The 18,152-nt window shown below is 40.0% G+C and overlaps 1 protein-coding gene across 1 annotated transcript; it reads right to left on the bottom strand.

Annotated features, from left to right (window-relative positions):
- Positions 1-12,082: 12,082 nt before the first annotated feature.
- EMB1923 (embryo defective 1923) lies at positions 12,083-16,272 on the bottom strand. The gene is made up of 2 exons (XM_087370968.1): positions 15,876-16,272; positions 12,083-13,155 (listed from the first exon to the last, which is right to left on the bottom strand). The coding sequence occupies exons 1-2, from the start codon at positions 16,189-16,191 to the stop codon at positions 12,449-12,451; spliced, it is 1,023 nt and encodes a 340-aa protein (XP_087227094.1). The 5' UTR covers positions 16,192-16,272; the 3' UTR covers positions 12,083-12,448.
- Between the last annotated feature and the right edge of the window lie 1,880 nt (positions 16,273-18,152).

Genomic DNA, 18,152 nt, shown 5'->3' with positions numbered 1-18,152 from the left:
GAGTGTCATTGCAATAACTCCAGAGGATCCCTTGCGGACTATCATACCATACTTTAATGGAGGTAGCTTGATGCAACTTATGCAAAATTTACCATTTGAGCAAGGTATAATCTTTGTAATTATCTATCCTAATGCATATATGACTAACTAAGAACTATCCATGTCTCTCCTAGAAAAAAATTGAAGCTCAAGTGCAAGACACTTCTTTATGCATGCTCTTACTCTTTCTTATGCTTCCTTTATGCAAATTAATGGTCAGTATCTAGAGATTTCTTCTTCATATTCTTAAACTTGTTTTTGGCCTCTGACTAAACCAATGCCATTCCCAATTCAATGATGCCAACTCTACATGCACAATTTATTGTGAAATCTATTTAAATATTACTATGATGTAAGTCTATATGAAGCCATTGACCCTCATGTAACCTTAAGATAGATAAATAAATAGATAGAGTTAGGGAGAGAGAGAGAGATACGGTAGAGCTTATGAGTGCTAGGATCGTAGGTTGGTAATATTGCTTATGTGTGGGACATGTTTGAATACCAAATAGGATGGATGTAAGGACTCTCATCATAAGAACATTTGCTATTAACATAAATTTGTCCTTAATGTTGGGCTTAGGGTTTTTCATTAGTCAAAGGGGTACTACATGCAAGGTCACATCTCACAAAAGGACCTTTATATGTTTTCACAAGTGTAGGTCACATCTCACAAAAGGACCTTTTTATGGTTTCACAAGTGCACATAAAAAGTTGTGTATCAAAAATTGATTTATTGTGCTCGCACTTTTGCAAAAGGTTCACAACAAGCATCTTCTTTTTTAACAACCACAGGTCAAGTTTTCTAACTTTTTTAATAAATTGGTTGAGAACTTCAATTACAAAGTTCATGTTCTTGCCTTTTTATAAGATTAGATCAAGATTTCAACCAGTTCTTTATCTCTATAAGGTTGGATTTTGATAATTTTAATACTAGAGAAATAAACTTTACTTTATACTAATGCATGTGTGTGCACAAAGGCTTAATACATTTTGGTTAACAATTTCATTGACACCATTATTTGGACACCTATGTCTCTATAAAATTCTAGTTCTCTCTCTAGAACAAACTATTCCAAGCACACTCTATACATATGGTTAGCACACGACATTTCTATGCAACTCAGTAGTTCATCAAAGATCGCATACTTAAGAGAGCATTCCTATATTGGCAAGATATTTGTTCTAAGCCACTCAAGTTGCACCAAATCATTCTTATCTATTTCCCTTTTAATTTGGGATCTTGGGATATGATTGAGCCTTTCAAATAAGCAAGTACAAGAGATCGACAAATCATAATTTTCACAGAATAAGTGTGACACAGAAGTAAATCTTGAATAGAAATAAATGCAATTCATTCTCCTCATTGATGCAATTGTTTGACATGGTTATCCCAACACTTTACTTTTGAACCAAAATCCACAAGAGTGGTGTCATTTTGTCATCATGTGTAGGCGTTACACCCACCTTTATAGAGCCAAATGAACCCACCTGAAAAAACCTTTAAAATAGATTATCAAGTAACTCCATCAAATAATAGTTGTGACCATGGTTTACCCCATGTGATTCCAAAATTAAAAATGATAGTTCGGATGTCATCATGCTTAGCCCATTTTCAGCAATTTATGATCACGATGTAGTATTGCCACTTGGAAGAAATCGTAATGAAATACTCACATCTTCACATACAATTGTAGAGAATGTGGACTACTTTATGATTAGCATTATTTCGTTTAATGTTATCCCTTGTCACACTTGAATCTAGGTATGAAGGCCTTGATCTAAAAGAATGCTAGTGTGGGTGTATGGATATCTATATATGTGTGAGAGCATTGTTTATAGCGATGGTCTACAAATATCAATTGACGCTTTTGACATCAATGGCACAATGTACGGGCTAGTATTTGCTATGAATGATGGATTTGAATGTTGCAAGTGATTGCCATGAGGTCATGACTCCACTATTTACTTTGACTTTAAATGATGCTTATTCCTAGACTTTTCTATATATCTATTTTTTCATATAAGCAACATGTGAAGTTCACCTTGTGAAAATTTCATCCTTCTGAAACCTAATGATATTGTTTTAATTTTTTCTACATGCAACAGAGTATTTCCCTATCAAATATCTTTTCTAGGATTTTGTGCTTACAAATGGGCCATTAAAGTTAAATATGCACACCTTTAAACATGGTTGTAGCTTCATTAAAAGACAATGTGGAGTACTTCTTTATTAGCCATCCATCTCCCTTACTGGTACCTTTTCTCCCTTTTCTCATGGTTAGTCTACCCTTCACCCAAAAGTGCTGATAAAAACTAAATACAAATACTTTTTTATAGATATGTACTCATTTGTGCGTGGATGCATGGATATGCATACAGATGTTTTATTATAGTCAACACCCACTATGCATATATATGTCAAAGAAAATACTTTTACTATAATCTACACCATTAGATAGGCTTGTGGGGTAACCGGGGAGAATGGGGACAGATACCGAAGACATAATACCTCTAAATCTAGCCTCCTCTCCTGATGTGACCTCTCATATGCATGGATTTGACAAAGACAACTTCGACAACGACGTCCTGAATCGAAACAACGCTCATTTCCCATTAAGACCTCTCTCCTTTGCCACCTACTGATAATGGATGTGCAAGACCTCTCATTGCAAACTCTCTCACTCTAGCTTCTAGCAGTAGAGACTCCCAGTAGACTCTAAGGCCCTCTTACATAGGGGTGGACCAAGAATTCAGAGGAGGGCTATTCACCCCCCCGTTCACACATAGTACTGCTAGCCTTGCCAGCAAAGGTAACCATGAAGGAACAGGAGGAGCTTACAGCCCCCTCAGGCCATGCTTCACTGACAATATACCAGACTGGAATGCAACAGCTTCATCACATGGAGAACCAGAACAAGGATAACTAGAACGAAGGTCAAGCACTCCTAATTCTGACAGCTCACCTAATGGGCTCTTTCAGAGCTAGAAGGAAGAGAGTCTTTCGTTGCCTAGCCAGAACCCCACTCCCCACCACCAGGTTGATGCAAACGTAGCTAGAAAAGCAAAGGGAGGATGCCCCTATGCTCAACCAACAGATGGCCCAGGACCCGCCTCCAAATCCACAGGAACAGAGAGAGGAATCAACCAGAAAGATAGCAGAAGAGAAGTTAAAGGCCATGCATTACACACAACCACCTCAACATCAGGATCAACAGCCTGAAGCTGAGGAGAGCTCACCTTTTAAAGGTAAGGTGGTAGCTTTCCTAGATGAAGACATGCGTGAGCAATCAATTGACTGGCTAGAATCTAATGCCTTGATTGGATACTTGCCTGGCCCTAGGCCCCTTGCTACTTTCCAAGAAGATTGGCTTAGAAATAATTGGATTAGAAAAGGCCTTGTAGTTACTAGTGTCAGCTTTTTAAGAAAAGGCTTCTTTTTCTTTCGTTTTGAAACTGAAGATATGGCTTGGAAGGCCCTACACCATGCTTTATGGACTATAAGACATCAAACCATATACCTTGAGGTTTGATCTCAAGATTTTAACCCTGATAAACCAAGATCCACTTTTGTTCCTGTTTGGGTAGAACTTCCTGATCTGCCTTTCTCCCTAGTCAATCAAGCTCCTAACCTGTGTAGAGGCTTAGGCCAAGTTATAGATGTTGAAAAGGAGCAATTTATTAACCCTAGAGGTCACCCTCAGGTTTGTGTTAGACTAGTTGTAGCTAAAGAACTTCCTGAAACTCTGGTTATAGTTAACACGAATGGAAGTGTATTCATGGAGCAACCCCTTGTCTACAAAAAACCTCTCCAATTCTTGCTTTCTGTGTGGACTTTCAACACACACAGTCAAAGGCTACCCACTAAAGAGAAATGGACTTAAGCCAGTACAGGAGCCAGCTCAATAGCAACCCAGTCCTCCTCCCAAACCAAAGTGGACTATCAAAGGAAAGGCAAAAAATCGAGAGTTGGAGAAAACTGTAGAAACATGGACAGAAAACAGATCAGTCAAACAGACAGAGGTTCAGAAGAAACCTGTTGTACCTCTAGAAAAGGAGAGGGTAATCTTTCCTTTGGCTACCAATAATACCTTTGAAGCTCTTATTGACAAAGAAATTGAAGAGTGGATTCAAGATGCCCAAATGGAGGAAGTTGATATTAGTATGAGTGAGTCAAAGCCAGGAGACTCTGAGGAAGAACTCCCCTTGGCCCAAAAACAAAATAACTCTCCTGGACCTCCAGTTAAACCTCAAGCCACAACTCTAAACAAAAGAAGGATCTCCCAAGTAAAAGGTCAGAGTGCCCCACCTAAGAGCCCAACCCCTAAGGCTAAAAAGGGGAAGAGCAAGAATGGTAAATAAACCATTCTCTTTTCTTACCTTTAATGTATGTGGATTAACTAGTCCTTGGAGGAGTCAGGAATTGGCCAAATGGCTGAGAGAAAGCTCTTTGTCTCGAACTTTTCTTGCTTTACAAGAGGTTAAAGTGACCAATGACACTTTGGAAAAGAGACCAAAAAGAGTAGACAATAGAAGAATTTGGTTCTTTACAAGTCATGATGAAGGCAGGGGTGGCAATGCAATTGGTGTTTTGTCTCACTACCAGAACTGTGTTATCAGATGTAGATAGGACCCCAACCACAGATGGATTGCTTTGGACTGTAGAACAAAAAGCTTCTTCTTCACAGTGGTCTCAATGTATGCTCCCATAGGCTCTTTGGAAAGAAGAATTACATGGGACTCATTGATGAACTTAGGGAGTGATTGTATCATTTTGGGGGACTTCAATATGGTTGAGACTAATAAAGATAGATGGATGCAGAAGGGTTCAATTCTCAGGGGATCTGAACATCAGATTTGGAAAGATGTCAAAGAATCTCTTCAAGTGGTTGACATTGGGTCTCCTAGTATTTTCACTTAGAGCAACACACAGGTAGGGGACTTAAGAAGAGAAGCCAGACTAGATAGAGTATACTTGGCTCAATCACTGATTGACTAAGCTCTAGATGTCAAGCAAGTCACCTTTTCCTCTCTCGCTCTTTCATATCATAAACCAGTGTTAGCTTCTTTAGACCTAGGTTTTGGAAAGAAAGGTAACTCCTGGTTTAAGGCTGACCCTTCTCTTTTCAAGCTGCAGACAGTACAAAAACAGATCATAGAGATTTGGTGCTTTTCTTTTGCAGCAGCTGAATCTATGGCACAGGGATGGAAGGATGCTATTGAAAAGGTGCAAGCAATTCTTAAGGAAGCGAGAAAGAACAGGGCAGCTATTAGAGCCAAAAGGATGGACAAGCTTAAGAAATACATTGAGGACTTAAAACAAAGAGCTAGAAACAATGACACCAATCCTCAACAACAATTACTATACAAAAGAAAGGAAGTCAAAATACAAGAATAGATCAAGCTTTATAATGCCAACATCTACTTTAGGGAGTGGTAGACAGGCCAACCAAAGAGAATTTCAGGAGGATCAGAAAAAAGAGGAAACAGGAGGAAATCCCTTTGCTACAAAAAGAAGATGGAGACTTGGCCCATTCAAAAACAGAAAATATAGAGATAATAGTCAGCCATTTCAGAAACCTACTAGGCACAATGGATTTAACAGACCATAATGTTCTAGAGGCAAGAATGAAGTGCCATGCAGCCAGATAACCATTTGTTTCTAATCTAGATAGAAACCAATTGGAATTAGAGCTATCCCTTAAAGAGCTCAAAGAGGCTGTTTTTGCAATGGCTGATGGAAAACCCTTGGAGAGGATGGGCTTCATGCTGAATTTTACAAATTCTTTTGGGACACAGTTGGCCCTTCCCTACTGGCTATCTGGAATGAGAGTATCCAAAGGGGGCTACTCCCAGAGCATCTAAATGGAGGTGTCATTAAACTTATTCCAAAGGAAGGGGATAGAACAGTGCTAAAAAACTGGAGGCCCCTTACTATGCTGAACTGCTCTTATAAGATATATGCCAAAGCAATGGCTTTGAGACTCAGACACAAGATGGACAAGTGGATCCTGGAAGGGTTTCATCAAGAACATACACTTATTGGAGGCTATCATCAATCTCTAGGAAGGGTGCACCCATGCTGAGGAAACCAAGCAAGAGATATGCCTTATTAAGACAGACTTTGATAAGGCCTATGATAGACTCAACTGGGACGCTCTTTTGCAGTGTCTCAAAAGCTTGGGTTTGGGGAAGAACTTTATCTCCTATGTAGCCTTGCTACTATCAAATACTTCTGCAAAGATTTGTGTGAATGGGGAGATGTCTCAGAGTTTTATGTTAAAGAGGTCCATCAGACAAGGGTGCCGTCTAGCCCCTCTCCTATTTGGTTGTTGATGCTTTGGGGTGGCTGATTAACAAACAAGTGGATGTAGGTGAAATCAATGGCATAGTACTCCCCTCAGGAAACCAATTGGTTAATCAGCAATGTGCAAATGACACTACCCTCACAATCAGAAACACATATGTGGACATCCAAAGAGCAATGGAGTGCATGGACATTTTTTGTAGAGCATCTGTGTCAAGGATTAATCACTATAAAACAGGGTATGCTTTATTAACTAGAGACAACCTAAACGTTCCTCCTAGATCAGGAATTTCATAACTACAATGATGAGATTACTCAACTGCAAAAGCAGAATTGTCTGAACACACTCAAGAGGTAGGAAGATGTTTTAGTGCAAGGTTGGACATGTAGGCTCAACTCCTCCCTCCACTCTGCCTAGTCAAAGAAGAACCTGATGAATAGTCTACTCCAACTGGATCCTGCTCCTCACTTGTTTATGATCTATGCACAGCTTACTGGTGAATTCTCCTGCGTTGAAAGATGGCATATCAACAAGTTCATGTTGTTTTCTTCTGTTTACCATGGAACTTTGTCTCTCCCTTGGGCTATCAAGGATTCAACTGGGGTCCATATTTTGAGACTTAACTTGTTAAAGTTTTGTTTCCTCTTATTTATAGAAAGAGGTTTTTTTGTATGCTGGCAGCCCTCATTAGAGGTGAACTTTTTTGTCAAAGGTTTGACAACACTGTACAAATGATCAAAATATACACATAATTTTCTTTGCCAAAAAAAAAAAAGGGGGATCCGGCACTGTCTATAATCTACACTAATATTGGGCATTGATTAAGCTAGTAGGCATGTCACATTTTCTAGTCCCAGTTGTGTATAATGGAGCTTATGATATTGACTTCATAGGTGATTGTATGAGGTAGAATACACTACTTGTTTTAATTTTAAAGGATGAGTTTGGATCATGTTCCTAGACTCTCTCTCTCCCTCTCTCTCTCTCTCTCTCTCTCTCTCTCTCTCTCTCTCACACACACACACACACACACACACACACACGCACACACACACACATGCACACATGCATGCACCCCACAAACATGCACACACCTATAAGATTATTGAATATCAACCAATGCTTCTAATAGATGCACCAAAAGATTTCAAAATGGCTCAAAATGTTTGTGTCATCGTGTATAAGGTTATCAACCAATGCTACTAATATTACACTTTAAGATATCAAATGGCTCAAAATGTCTGTAAATATAAATGGTTATACTAAAAGATCTCAAGACAGCTCAAACACCATAGCCAAAGCTATATATTCAATTGACTTTGTAGGTGATTCTCAAGAGGGTAAAAACACACTAATTGTTTTAATTTTTAGAGGATGAGTTTTTGCATGTTCCTAGACTAACTCTCTCTCTCTCTCTCTCTCTCTCTCTCTCTCTCTCTCTCTCTCTCTCATTGCCCTCCTTCAGCCCGTCCCACCTGCATCCCACCCTGCCTCTCCCTCAACCTATTCCGCCTCTCCCTTAGGGTCACCAGCAATAGCGTGGCAATAACAAAAACAAGCTGTCGCCAACAAAAAGTGTTGCTACCAGAAAGCTCCAAACAAGCCATCACACGAGTAGTAGTGGGCCAGGTCGAAGAGACCCTAGGCTCTTCGTTCACTTTAGCTTGCAAGCTCTAGGATTTACTTCAATTTGAAGGTCTTTTTTTGGCACCACCTTTCAGTGTTTTTTGTTCTTTTTCTAGATCTAAAGTTTTCCCAGCTCCAAAGCTCAAAATTATCAACCCCCAATTGGGGTTGGGCCCAACATCGAGGTTAGTTACAGCATTGGGGCACTTAGATTCACACAAGCCAATATGGAGCTTCCGAAGATGAAGCTATTTGCTTCGTTTGCTTTCTCAACTCTAGTAAGCAAGCCCTCATATTTTGCCATTGTAGCATTATCAGCACCCACTCCCTATGTGAAGGCTCATTTGAGGCAAAGGATCATCTCAAACCCAAATAAGAAAATCTATTATTTGCAATAAAAGAAATCAGAGAGCTCAAGCTTCAGCTTGCAGTCCTTGGGAGGAAAGTGCAATATATGGACTTCCTTTCATGACGAGGAGTACTCGCATTTTATCAACTCTAACAAAATTGATCAATCATGACACATACCACGCAGAACTTAGGATCTCTCATACTTTCATTACAAAACTCGACTTTTGTTTCATGATAAATGTAGCCTCCACACTAAAATTCCAAGGCAAGTATGCATCATTTTAAGAGCACCTTATTAGGCATATTTCCAAAGATGCAATCATATACATACTCAACTCTAGCCATTGACAGGGACCCATCCCATTGGTTATAAACTTACCTAGAAATGAAAAAGAAAACAATTGTGACAACTAGTTCACATGATGCATGCGACATTCGAACCATAGCTTGTAAGGGTGGTTCATTGAAACAAATTGGATTCCAACGCTTCATAATAGTAGGTTGTCTACTTGATTCAAATTAAGCCTATACTGGGCAATGAAGCAAGATTAGACAAATGTACTTGCAGCCTTAAAGTGAAAATGATGTGTAGGTCAAATATAGCACTGTAAAAATTGTCTCCCTTCCCAAGTATACACAAATTAGGCACTTTATATATACCTTCATAAGATTAGAATATATCCAATCTTACAAATCAAAGTTTTTATAAAACAAGCGAAAGAACAAAGAAAAGACTAGAGTTTGTAAGCAATTTTAAACAAAATTATGAGTAAATGATAAATAATTTTTAAAAAAACCTGGTAAGCAAAGTAACACTCATGTTCTCATCAGTACCCAATACCCAAACATAAATTGCCATCTAGGTTTTGAAAGATTCTTGAATCTCTTGGGTAAATCCAATGCTTACTAAGCTTTGAAATCCCAACCCAAACAACGAAAACTTTGGTAGCAAAAAAGAAGAACAAAGTAGAAAAGAAGAAAAAGAAGAGAGAGAGAGAGAGAGAGAGAGAGAGAGAGAGAGAGAGAGAGATCTATAAATGTTTACAGAAGACCTCAAAGGTCTATGAGACAAAGTACAAACACAAAAAAGAGACCTACTACCTCTAGATAACCTGAGAATCAAGGGAGTACACAAAGCTTAGCTCCTCCCGAGTTATTATAAGGCATAACTGCATTTTAATACTGCCGATATTTCAATACTATCATAGAATGGCTTTTATAACATCGATTTAAGACAGAATCTTTGGGTTTAGATCTGAAGTTCCTAATTTGTGTTTCTCCATCTCAAAGATGTTTTGATCGAAGCTATGCTTACATATTAATATAAAATCTTGGCAAAAGTTTTCAAGCTCCTTTTTTTAGTTTCACAATATTGGTAGAATGTAGTCCTTTTATAAATATTTTCTTTTAAATTTTGAAGGAAAAAATATAAATCCTGGCAAAACCTTAAATTTTTTTGCATTAAATTTTCAAATCATGTCGAATGTTTCAAACATTTATTTTTATTAGGGCATATAAACGCTCGATTCCAATATAAAATTCTTAACGAAACTAGATTGAAAAAATCATCCATGCTCCATCTTGATAAACGGCCCATTTTCATGCTTTGCATGCTTCCTTTACTTTGGTGAGTGCACTATTTCTTTGTTTTGTTTGGATCGAAGTGAGTTGTTTGTCTAAGAATTTTACCTCTTACTCCCTCTCTCGGAAGTAGACATGTGCTTATGAGCCATTTTGACTAATATTGCATATATCATTTTTATCCCAATCAACTTGTGGCACTTCCTTCTTAAGGCATGTGACTATGTTATCTACGTCTTTCTCCTCATCATCATGAAGACAACCATCTGACAACCTCCCAACACCTAAGATTCACTTTAGATTCATGCTCTTTTACTTCCATATAAAGATCAATTTTATTTACTTTATTACCAGCATCAGTAACCATCTCTTCTTTTATAAAACTTACTTGGTTGGTGATCATCTCATTAACTGGGGGAGACCCATTGTGGTGCTAGTGATATGTTGCATGTGTATTACTTCTGCCATAAATTATTGTTTTCCACTGTTGTGCATCATATACCTTCCTTCCGAGTCGTATTTCCTACTAAAAGTAATATATCTGCTCGTGGGTCTGAAATGATCACGAGTCGGTGATTTTTTTGTAGGAGTTACCAATTGAGAATCGACTAACTTAATTATGGCTTCAGCTAGGATTGTTTAATTAGATTTTGGCAAATGATCGATGGAAAGTGCACACTTTTTAGCCTTTAATGCTTCACCCAAAGCCACACTGTCCTTTATTGGAAAAAGGGACTCCTTGAATGATCAACTACCCCTTATAGGATGGACTTGATGATGTGGGCAAGGTCAGGGGTGGCCTTGGCTAGTACATGTGTTGGGGGATAACCTCCGGGTAGCAACACTAGGAGGTCTCATGGCTTCCCCATTGAGCACAATGGGTGGGTGGATTGGACAACCCTTGCGTTGATTTGGGTTGGTGGTTCAGCTCAACTCGGGTTAGGGAAAGGCTAGACCTTTGAAGTGTTGAAACTAGGGAAGCTTTGGAAAGTTTATTGAATTGAAACTAGGCTAACTAAAAGGCGACTGAATTGTGGATGAACTCAAAGGTAGTTGCTGACAGAACGAGCTGCTCAATGAGCTAGAGCTAGCTATGTGGAGACTACCTGCGACTTAGAACCGTAGGACTGAAGGGCTGCAAAAATGGAGAAAAGGAGAAATGAGAAAGAAAGAAAGAAAGAAAGAAAGTGTATTATTGTCCACTAAAGGCCAAAATGGGCCTGGGACATCAAGAACTCTACATATAAGATAGCACAAAATCAACGTGCCACAAAGAAGAGGCATCGTCGAATATCATCTAAGTGCTACGCAATACAATGCAAGTGAAAGAGAGAGAGAGAGAGAGAGAGAGAGAGAGAGAGAGAGAGAGAGAGAGTTTTTTACTTCGTAGCAACAATGCCAAGACGCACACAGTAGGCATATCCGAAGTCGACCACAAGGATCGAACACACACACACAACGACACGAACCAGAGCCTCAACCACCAAGACCCACGCAGGTTTTACAAAACTTGATGGGGAAGGATGGCTTATACACGTTTGAGAGAGAGAGTTTTTTACTTCGTAGCAACAATGCCAAGACGCACACAGTAGACGTATCCGAAGTCGACCACAAGGATCGAACACACACACACAACAACACAATGAGAGAGAGAGAGAGACATCATAATACCCAAAAAATGAGGGCTAATAGAAGGGAACAAAGATAAACCAACGTACATATAAGAAAACAATTGAAACACCAACACAAACACATGGAAATAATTATTTTCATTATTTGTAATTAGTTAGCTATTTATTTATTTATGTTAAATATAAAAATTATAATAAATAATAAAATAAAAGTGTGGAGGGAGAGAGATTTTTTTTTTTTAATAATGACATTAAACTAAACTAAACTAAACAGATACCTAAGAGTAGATGACTTCCAAAAATAGAACAAAGCTACTACTAAAAAGAAAATAGGCATTGAAGCTCCCCACTTTGGGATTTTTATTCTACGTTCGAGGATTTTAAACATACACAAAGATGAAATTCCAAAGATATAACTACAATATAATTCAGAGAAGAGGCACTGGTCGTTCATGAAAGTGATCAAGAAACCTCAACAATCGTCATTCATAGATAGCGATGAAGAATACTTCTTTTTGGCTTCGCGTTCAACAACATGAGATAACCATTTCATTAACATATAAGGGTCGCAAATCTTATGCTGTCTTTGCAGAACAGATTTCCTTCACATGTCTACGTTTTCCCTTCTTGGCAGCACCCCACTCTAAAACATTCACAAAGAAATGTAACACATCTTATTCAAAAATCAGCTAGCAAGCCCTAATCCAAAAAGATTGCCCCTTACAACACCTCTAACACGCAATGCACCTGGCATTCTACGACACAAGATCCTCTATGAAGGATGGTTGAAGAGGACACTTAGGAGTTGCGTTGAATTACAGTGAACATGTACTACGCTATAGCTTTCATCTATCTGCAAAAAATAAGCACAGCCAAAGCTGTGGACATCAAGAGTCTTTACAGAGTTTTGAATTATTTTGCAAGCCAAAGAACCTGCCAAGCATCAAGATACCGTGAAGCAATTGTGATACCCAGCACCATTGTTGCGGCAACCATGATAACGGGGTGCACAATTCTTTTGTTTTGATCTGTAATTTTGGCCTGCTCTTCAGGACTCTTCCAATGACCGTACACCGCCAGTGCCAGAAAGGAGCCAAAAGCCACTGCTTTTACTGGAGGCTCAGCTATGGCAACTAATACTGCAGTTACTGGCATGAATGCAGAAACAGCATCCTTCTTTTGCACCAATAAAGAATAGCCAACCGTAAGTAGCAGCAGAAAAACAAAAACGGTATGGTGAACCACTCCTAGAACTGCCCCAATTGCAAGCAAAGTAACGAAAAGAAAAGTCCATGGCTGGCCACTAACTGCAGTACTCCTTGTGGCCTCTCCCAAGCTTAGGACCATTGTAGCAAGGAGTACTGCCCTTAAAGTAGGCCACACTGCAGTGGTGTTGATAATGAAAATATAGACATCCCTTGTGAACAGCCCAGCCCATCCAATCAAAGTAAGCATAAGTGAAAGTGGCACGTATAATAGTTGGACTGTATAATGTAAGACAGACCCAAGGACCCCCTGCGCTAATTGAATCAGAGTCAGCCCAATTGCCCCTCCTATTGCAACCCATTGGATGATCTCAGTTGCTACAGCATGCCGAGTGATATAAAGAAGAATACCACCTACAAATAACAGAAAGACAAAATTAGGCAAGCGTTTAAACCAACCTTTCCACCCACCCTGAGAAGAAGCGTACCTGCAGTCCAGTTGAAATGGAACTTCACCTATAAATCTCAGAATCCTAACAAAAAGGATGCATAATTATGAACAATAACCTCACAGGGCTAAAACCAACCTTCTTATGTCTCCATATGACTAATTTTTGAAGAAGGTTCTTATTAAATTAGATAGCCAAATAGGTCGGCTTCCCATGATCCAGGACTCCTTAAACAAAAAGGCAGATATCCTAAGGGGGGACACGACAAAGATACCCTCATGTGTGCGTTCAATTTGCAGTTTCCACATGCCAAATACCAACAAAGTAAACTGAATTCATGAATGGTTACACTCATACAGACAGAGGGCTCCATGGAAGAGGCATCCCTGCTCGGCGATGGAGGGAATGTAACAATGACTCTTTCTCACTGCCATATTTTTTTATCATTATTTTTACTTTCTTGAGATCTCATTTTTACTGACCACACGTGTGTATCCTTCTATGTGAGTTCTTGTGACAGGACTTGTCACTTCACATCCCGGCCGGGCATCTTCTGCTACCATGTGCACATCTTCATCGGCAGTTCAGAGTACTCTCTTTTCATGGCTGATCACCATGCATTGCTATCTCCAGTATAGCACTTGTCACCTTCAGTGTGACCCTTTCCAGACATCAGAACTCTTATCGCCTTCAGTGCGATCTGTTGCCTTCAGCACGACCAGTCACCTTTAACGTGGCTCTATCACCTTCAGTGTGATCTACCATCTTCAGTACGGTCTTGGTTTGCCATCTCCAGCATAGCCTATGTTTACCATCTTTAGTATGGTCTTTTGTTACAGTCTTCAGCACGCCATCTTGAGCATGGCCATGGATCTTCAGTATCCATCACAGTCACATCCAGTGATAGGATGGCAGAAGCTAGTGCATGGGGTGGACTTCACACCAGTGAATTGACGAGTCGAATGACTATCTTACCGGATCACCCTCCACCTGGTATTAAATTACCAACATGCCGTACGAGATTGATGACGCTTCGCACATCCACAAGGGTTCTCCATACCCGATTGTTCTACTCCTAACACGTTCAATGGCCTTGGGGGTGAGCCTTGGTGTGTTAGGCTATGATGCTTCATCAAGTATTACATTGGTATCAGAGATTCAAAACTTTTTTTCCCTGACATGTGAGGAGCAGTAGGGGGGGTAGGGAGGGGAAGGAGGACACCCCGGGTGTCGTCTACCTCAGGTAGTCCCTCCATGACTGCCATCTATTATTCAGTCTCGGTGGGAGATCCACCAGATCCAACACAACCAACCAATGTATGGTTACAGCTCGCTCCGGCACGGTCACCATGAGTACAGCGGTACCAGGCAGTTCAAGTGATGAGGAGGAGGTGGTCTACAAACCTGAAGCATTGATTACACTAGCTAGTCTGCTAGCCATAATCACCAGGCAATGATGCAGATGCAGGCACAACAGGGCTTTACAGCATCAGGAAACCCGTGCCACGGAAGAGTGCTCAGATAAAGAAGCCCGCGAAGAACGGGACCATGCAGCAAAGGAAAGGGATGAGGAGGCTTGAGAAGCCAAAGAGGAGTGGGAACAGGAGGCTTGAGATGCTAAAGATGAGCAGGATAGAGCATTGATTCTGTCTTTGCTCTAGGCCAGAGAAGAAGAGCCCACCCACGAAAAGGCCAACAAAGAAAAGACAAAAAGCCTTACAGAGAACATCCGAGATAAGTAATGGTGGTCCTGATGTACCCTCAAAGACCAGGAGCAGATCAAAGTTGAACAAACTAGTGCAAAGCATTCCTCCTGCAAAAGATTTTACCACAGGAGTACAAGGGGACTAGAAAGTCTGGGGCAAGCTATAGTACAAGTTGGACAACTCTTCAAAGCATGAGGCGTAGTCAGAAATCAAAACCCTGATAATCATGCCAACACGGCAAGCCAGGCTCCAACCAAAATTCACAAAGGTACCCAAGAATGATAGGTCTAAATTCTCCTGGGAATTGGCAGGATGTGTACTGCGAACTAGCCCGGCAGAAAAATGGTAAGGGAGACATAGGATAGAGGGGATATCTCATCTGAAAAATGTAGCCGCAATTGAAGGCTGCTGAAGAGGAGGCTTAGCATATCATTGCAAGACCTGGGTTCGTAGCAACAGAACCATCAACAGAATAAGATAATGGTAATTGAGCACATGCATATGCAAATATGTCAAAAGGTGAAAACACCCTTATCCGCCCAGTCCAACAATCTTCCGGACAGCATCGCCTATTGTCACTTTCCAACGTGGAAAATTCGGATATATCCCATCTCCTACTCAACCAAGTGTGTCAATTGGATTGCCAACAGTGATTGGAACTGGAACTATGGAGAGGCCTTGACAACTATGATATCTTACACCGTCCAACGTTGCAACCAAGGTTCTAGAAGACAATGAACTCCGAATCCTCTAGTGTTAAAGCACAATGATCAACAAATTACCCTTAAGAACATCCTTGTTGCACTTGGTATTGCAGCGGGGAGAGTGACCTTTTCTACTCTCTCTCTCTCTCTCTCTCATTCATTGAGTGAACCAGAAGGTCCGGCCAAATTTTCTTTAGATGATTTCGACAGCCCAGAGCGTGTGTCGCAATGCACATTCGCTCACGGTAAACCAAATTACAAGCGACAAGCCTCACCTGCAGCCCAGAGAAAATAATTCGGAGGTTCTGGCAAGGGGGTGGAAATTTCCTCCAAGTCAGGGGGAAGGTCGCTTCTCCTCCTGGTGCCAATATTTTTGTCGGAGCCTTTGGAAGACGGTTTAGTGCTGGGTTTTTGCGAGGCTGCAACAGGGAAAAGTTTCGAGGACCGATGATGCGAAAGCACATTGGAGGATTGAGAGAAGGGGGGGAAAGGCTTGGATTGCTGCGGGAAACGAGGGAACAGAGAGCATTCCGGAGGACGAAAGCACTGAGACTGATGAAGGAAATGAAGCTGTTTGCAAGATAAGGCCATAGCTCCAATCACACAGTGTAGAAACTATGCTAACACCATCTCTCAAGCTAAAGCCATAGCTGCAAATACTCTAAACCCATCCCTCAAGCTTGTTTCATTTCTCATTCATCCATCACCCATATGAAACATCACCCATCACTCAAGGCTTTTGTTAGATAAATGGAACCATTAGCCAATTCCTCCAATTCTCATCATAAGCACTTAACCATATGAAACATCACCAAGGCTTTTGTTGTAAAAATGGAACAATTAGAGGAAACACTCCCCAAACATGAGTATGGAATGAACCAATTGATCATCCTCCTTCCATCGAACCCACGTATTCATAATCTCTTCGAGTGGTTCTTCTTATGCAAATTTCAACATGTAATTTTTTACAAAAGTTAAATGAGTTGGGCTGCTTTTTATGGAGATCATTCTATCAAAGCTTTCACCTCCAAGCTAAAACTGCCTTAAAAAATTAGTCATTCCTTAGACTTGTGTTAGACAAATGGATGAATATGCCATTAATTAGCACTGCCTCCTTACAGATAGTACTATAGTGGAGGATTGGATTCTCCTTCGTTGGGTTGCTTTCTATGGAGATCATTCATCAACGCTTTTGACTTCAAGCTAAAATTGCCTTTTAGTATATTCCTATATATTGGAAAATTCATTTGCTTCCTCTTTGCATCCAAAAGCGCCGCTTACCACTATTTTAGGAGGCAATACCCACGTCACTTGTGCATTGTTGTTAATACTATCTTCACATATAGATGGGTCATGGGTCCTAGAAAAACTCAAATATTGATGTCTGCACACTTGATATATTGGATCATGGATCTCAAAAACTCAAAATATTCATGTCTACGGCCCTTCTTCTTCTCCTCTTAACAGGAGCAACACTTTCTAGATCGATGGAGATATACCCATCATGTCGTAACACGTATTTTAGGTATGTCACTTGGGCTCAAATAGTATCAAGTATGGCTTTCAAATGCATCTTTAATGCTACTCAAGTGGTAATTGGAAACAATGCCTATTAAGAGATCGACTTGGCTATCCTCGTTCATTGAGATAATGTAGGGGTGGAATTCCCTTTTTTTGTATGATGGCAAGTATAGGGTGATAATGTTAACTCATCCTTGATTAAGATTATCACTTGTTGAATTAATGTGTCTCCACTTGGTTGTCAAAATGCCTTCACTTTGTACATGAAATTGCATAAGCAAATAAAGCTCATCTAAATCGGACTCTTTATTGTTCGTTTTGATTTTTAAAATGTATAAAAAGAATCCTCCTAGCCTTTCATAATAGGATTTTTAATTCTTTGTTTTATTTGAAGAGTTGAAGTAGTGATGCTTTTGTTGATCAAGATCCGATAGTCCTAAATATTCTTAGTTTATGGATGGGAATTAACTTGCGTATGGTTCTGCTTGGGCACATTGCTCAGATTCTGTTAAGTTTGGCTAGTTGTTGGTTCTACTGTCGGGCTACCCTATTACTGGCAATTTGGTCTATGAGGAATCATTTGATCCTTCGAAGTGTTATTGCTTTTGGGTCACGAGTACCTTGGATAATGTGTGAACTGAGGGAGAACCTTCGGGATCTTGGAATGCTAGTAACCATAAAAGACCCATTGGTTGGCAAGTTTCTCTTGTGTTTTGGTAACTCTCTGTACTGGTAACTCTCTGTAGTTGTTTGTTAACTGCTTATGCAGTGTAGGCCACGGGCATTTTGCCTTGCTTGATGGACCTTTCTTTGCATTTGGTCTTGAGGGTGACCTCCCCTTAATGAAAGTCGGCCTTATTTTGTTTAGTTTTTTTTATAAAAAGAGTTATGATCACTTTGCTAAAGAATGCACTTGAATGATATTACACTTAAAGTCATGTCTAAAAATGCATCAAGCAAGCTTTAAATTTTTTGAAACTGAGGCTTTTATATTGGGTAGTGATGATATGGCCTTGATGACATGGTAAGGC

Source organism: Dipteris shenzhenensis, chromosome 32 (assembly GCF_047967505.1).
Source record: "Dipteris shenzhenensis isolate YYH24624 ecotype China chromosome 32, Dip_SZ_1.0, whole genome shotgun sequence".
In the NCBI taxonomy this organism is placed as follows: Eukaryota; Viridiplantae; Streptophyta; class Polypodiopsida; order Gleicheniales; family Dipteridaceae; genus Dipteris; species Dipteris shenzhenensis.
This window is presented reverse-complemented; position numbering and strand designations above follow the sequence as displayed.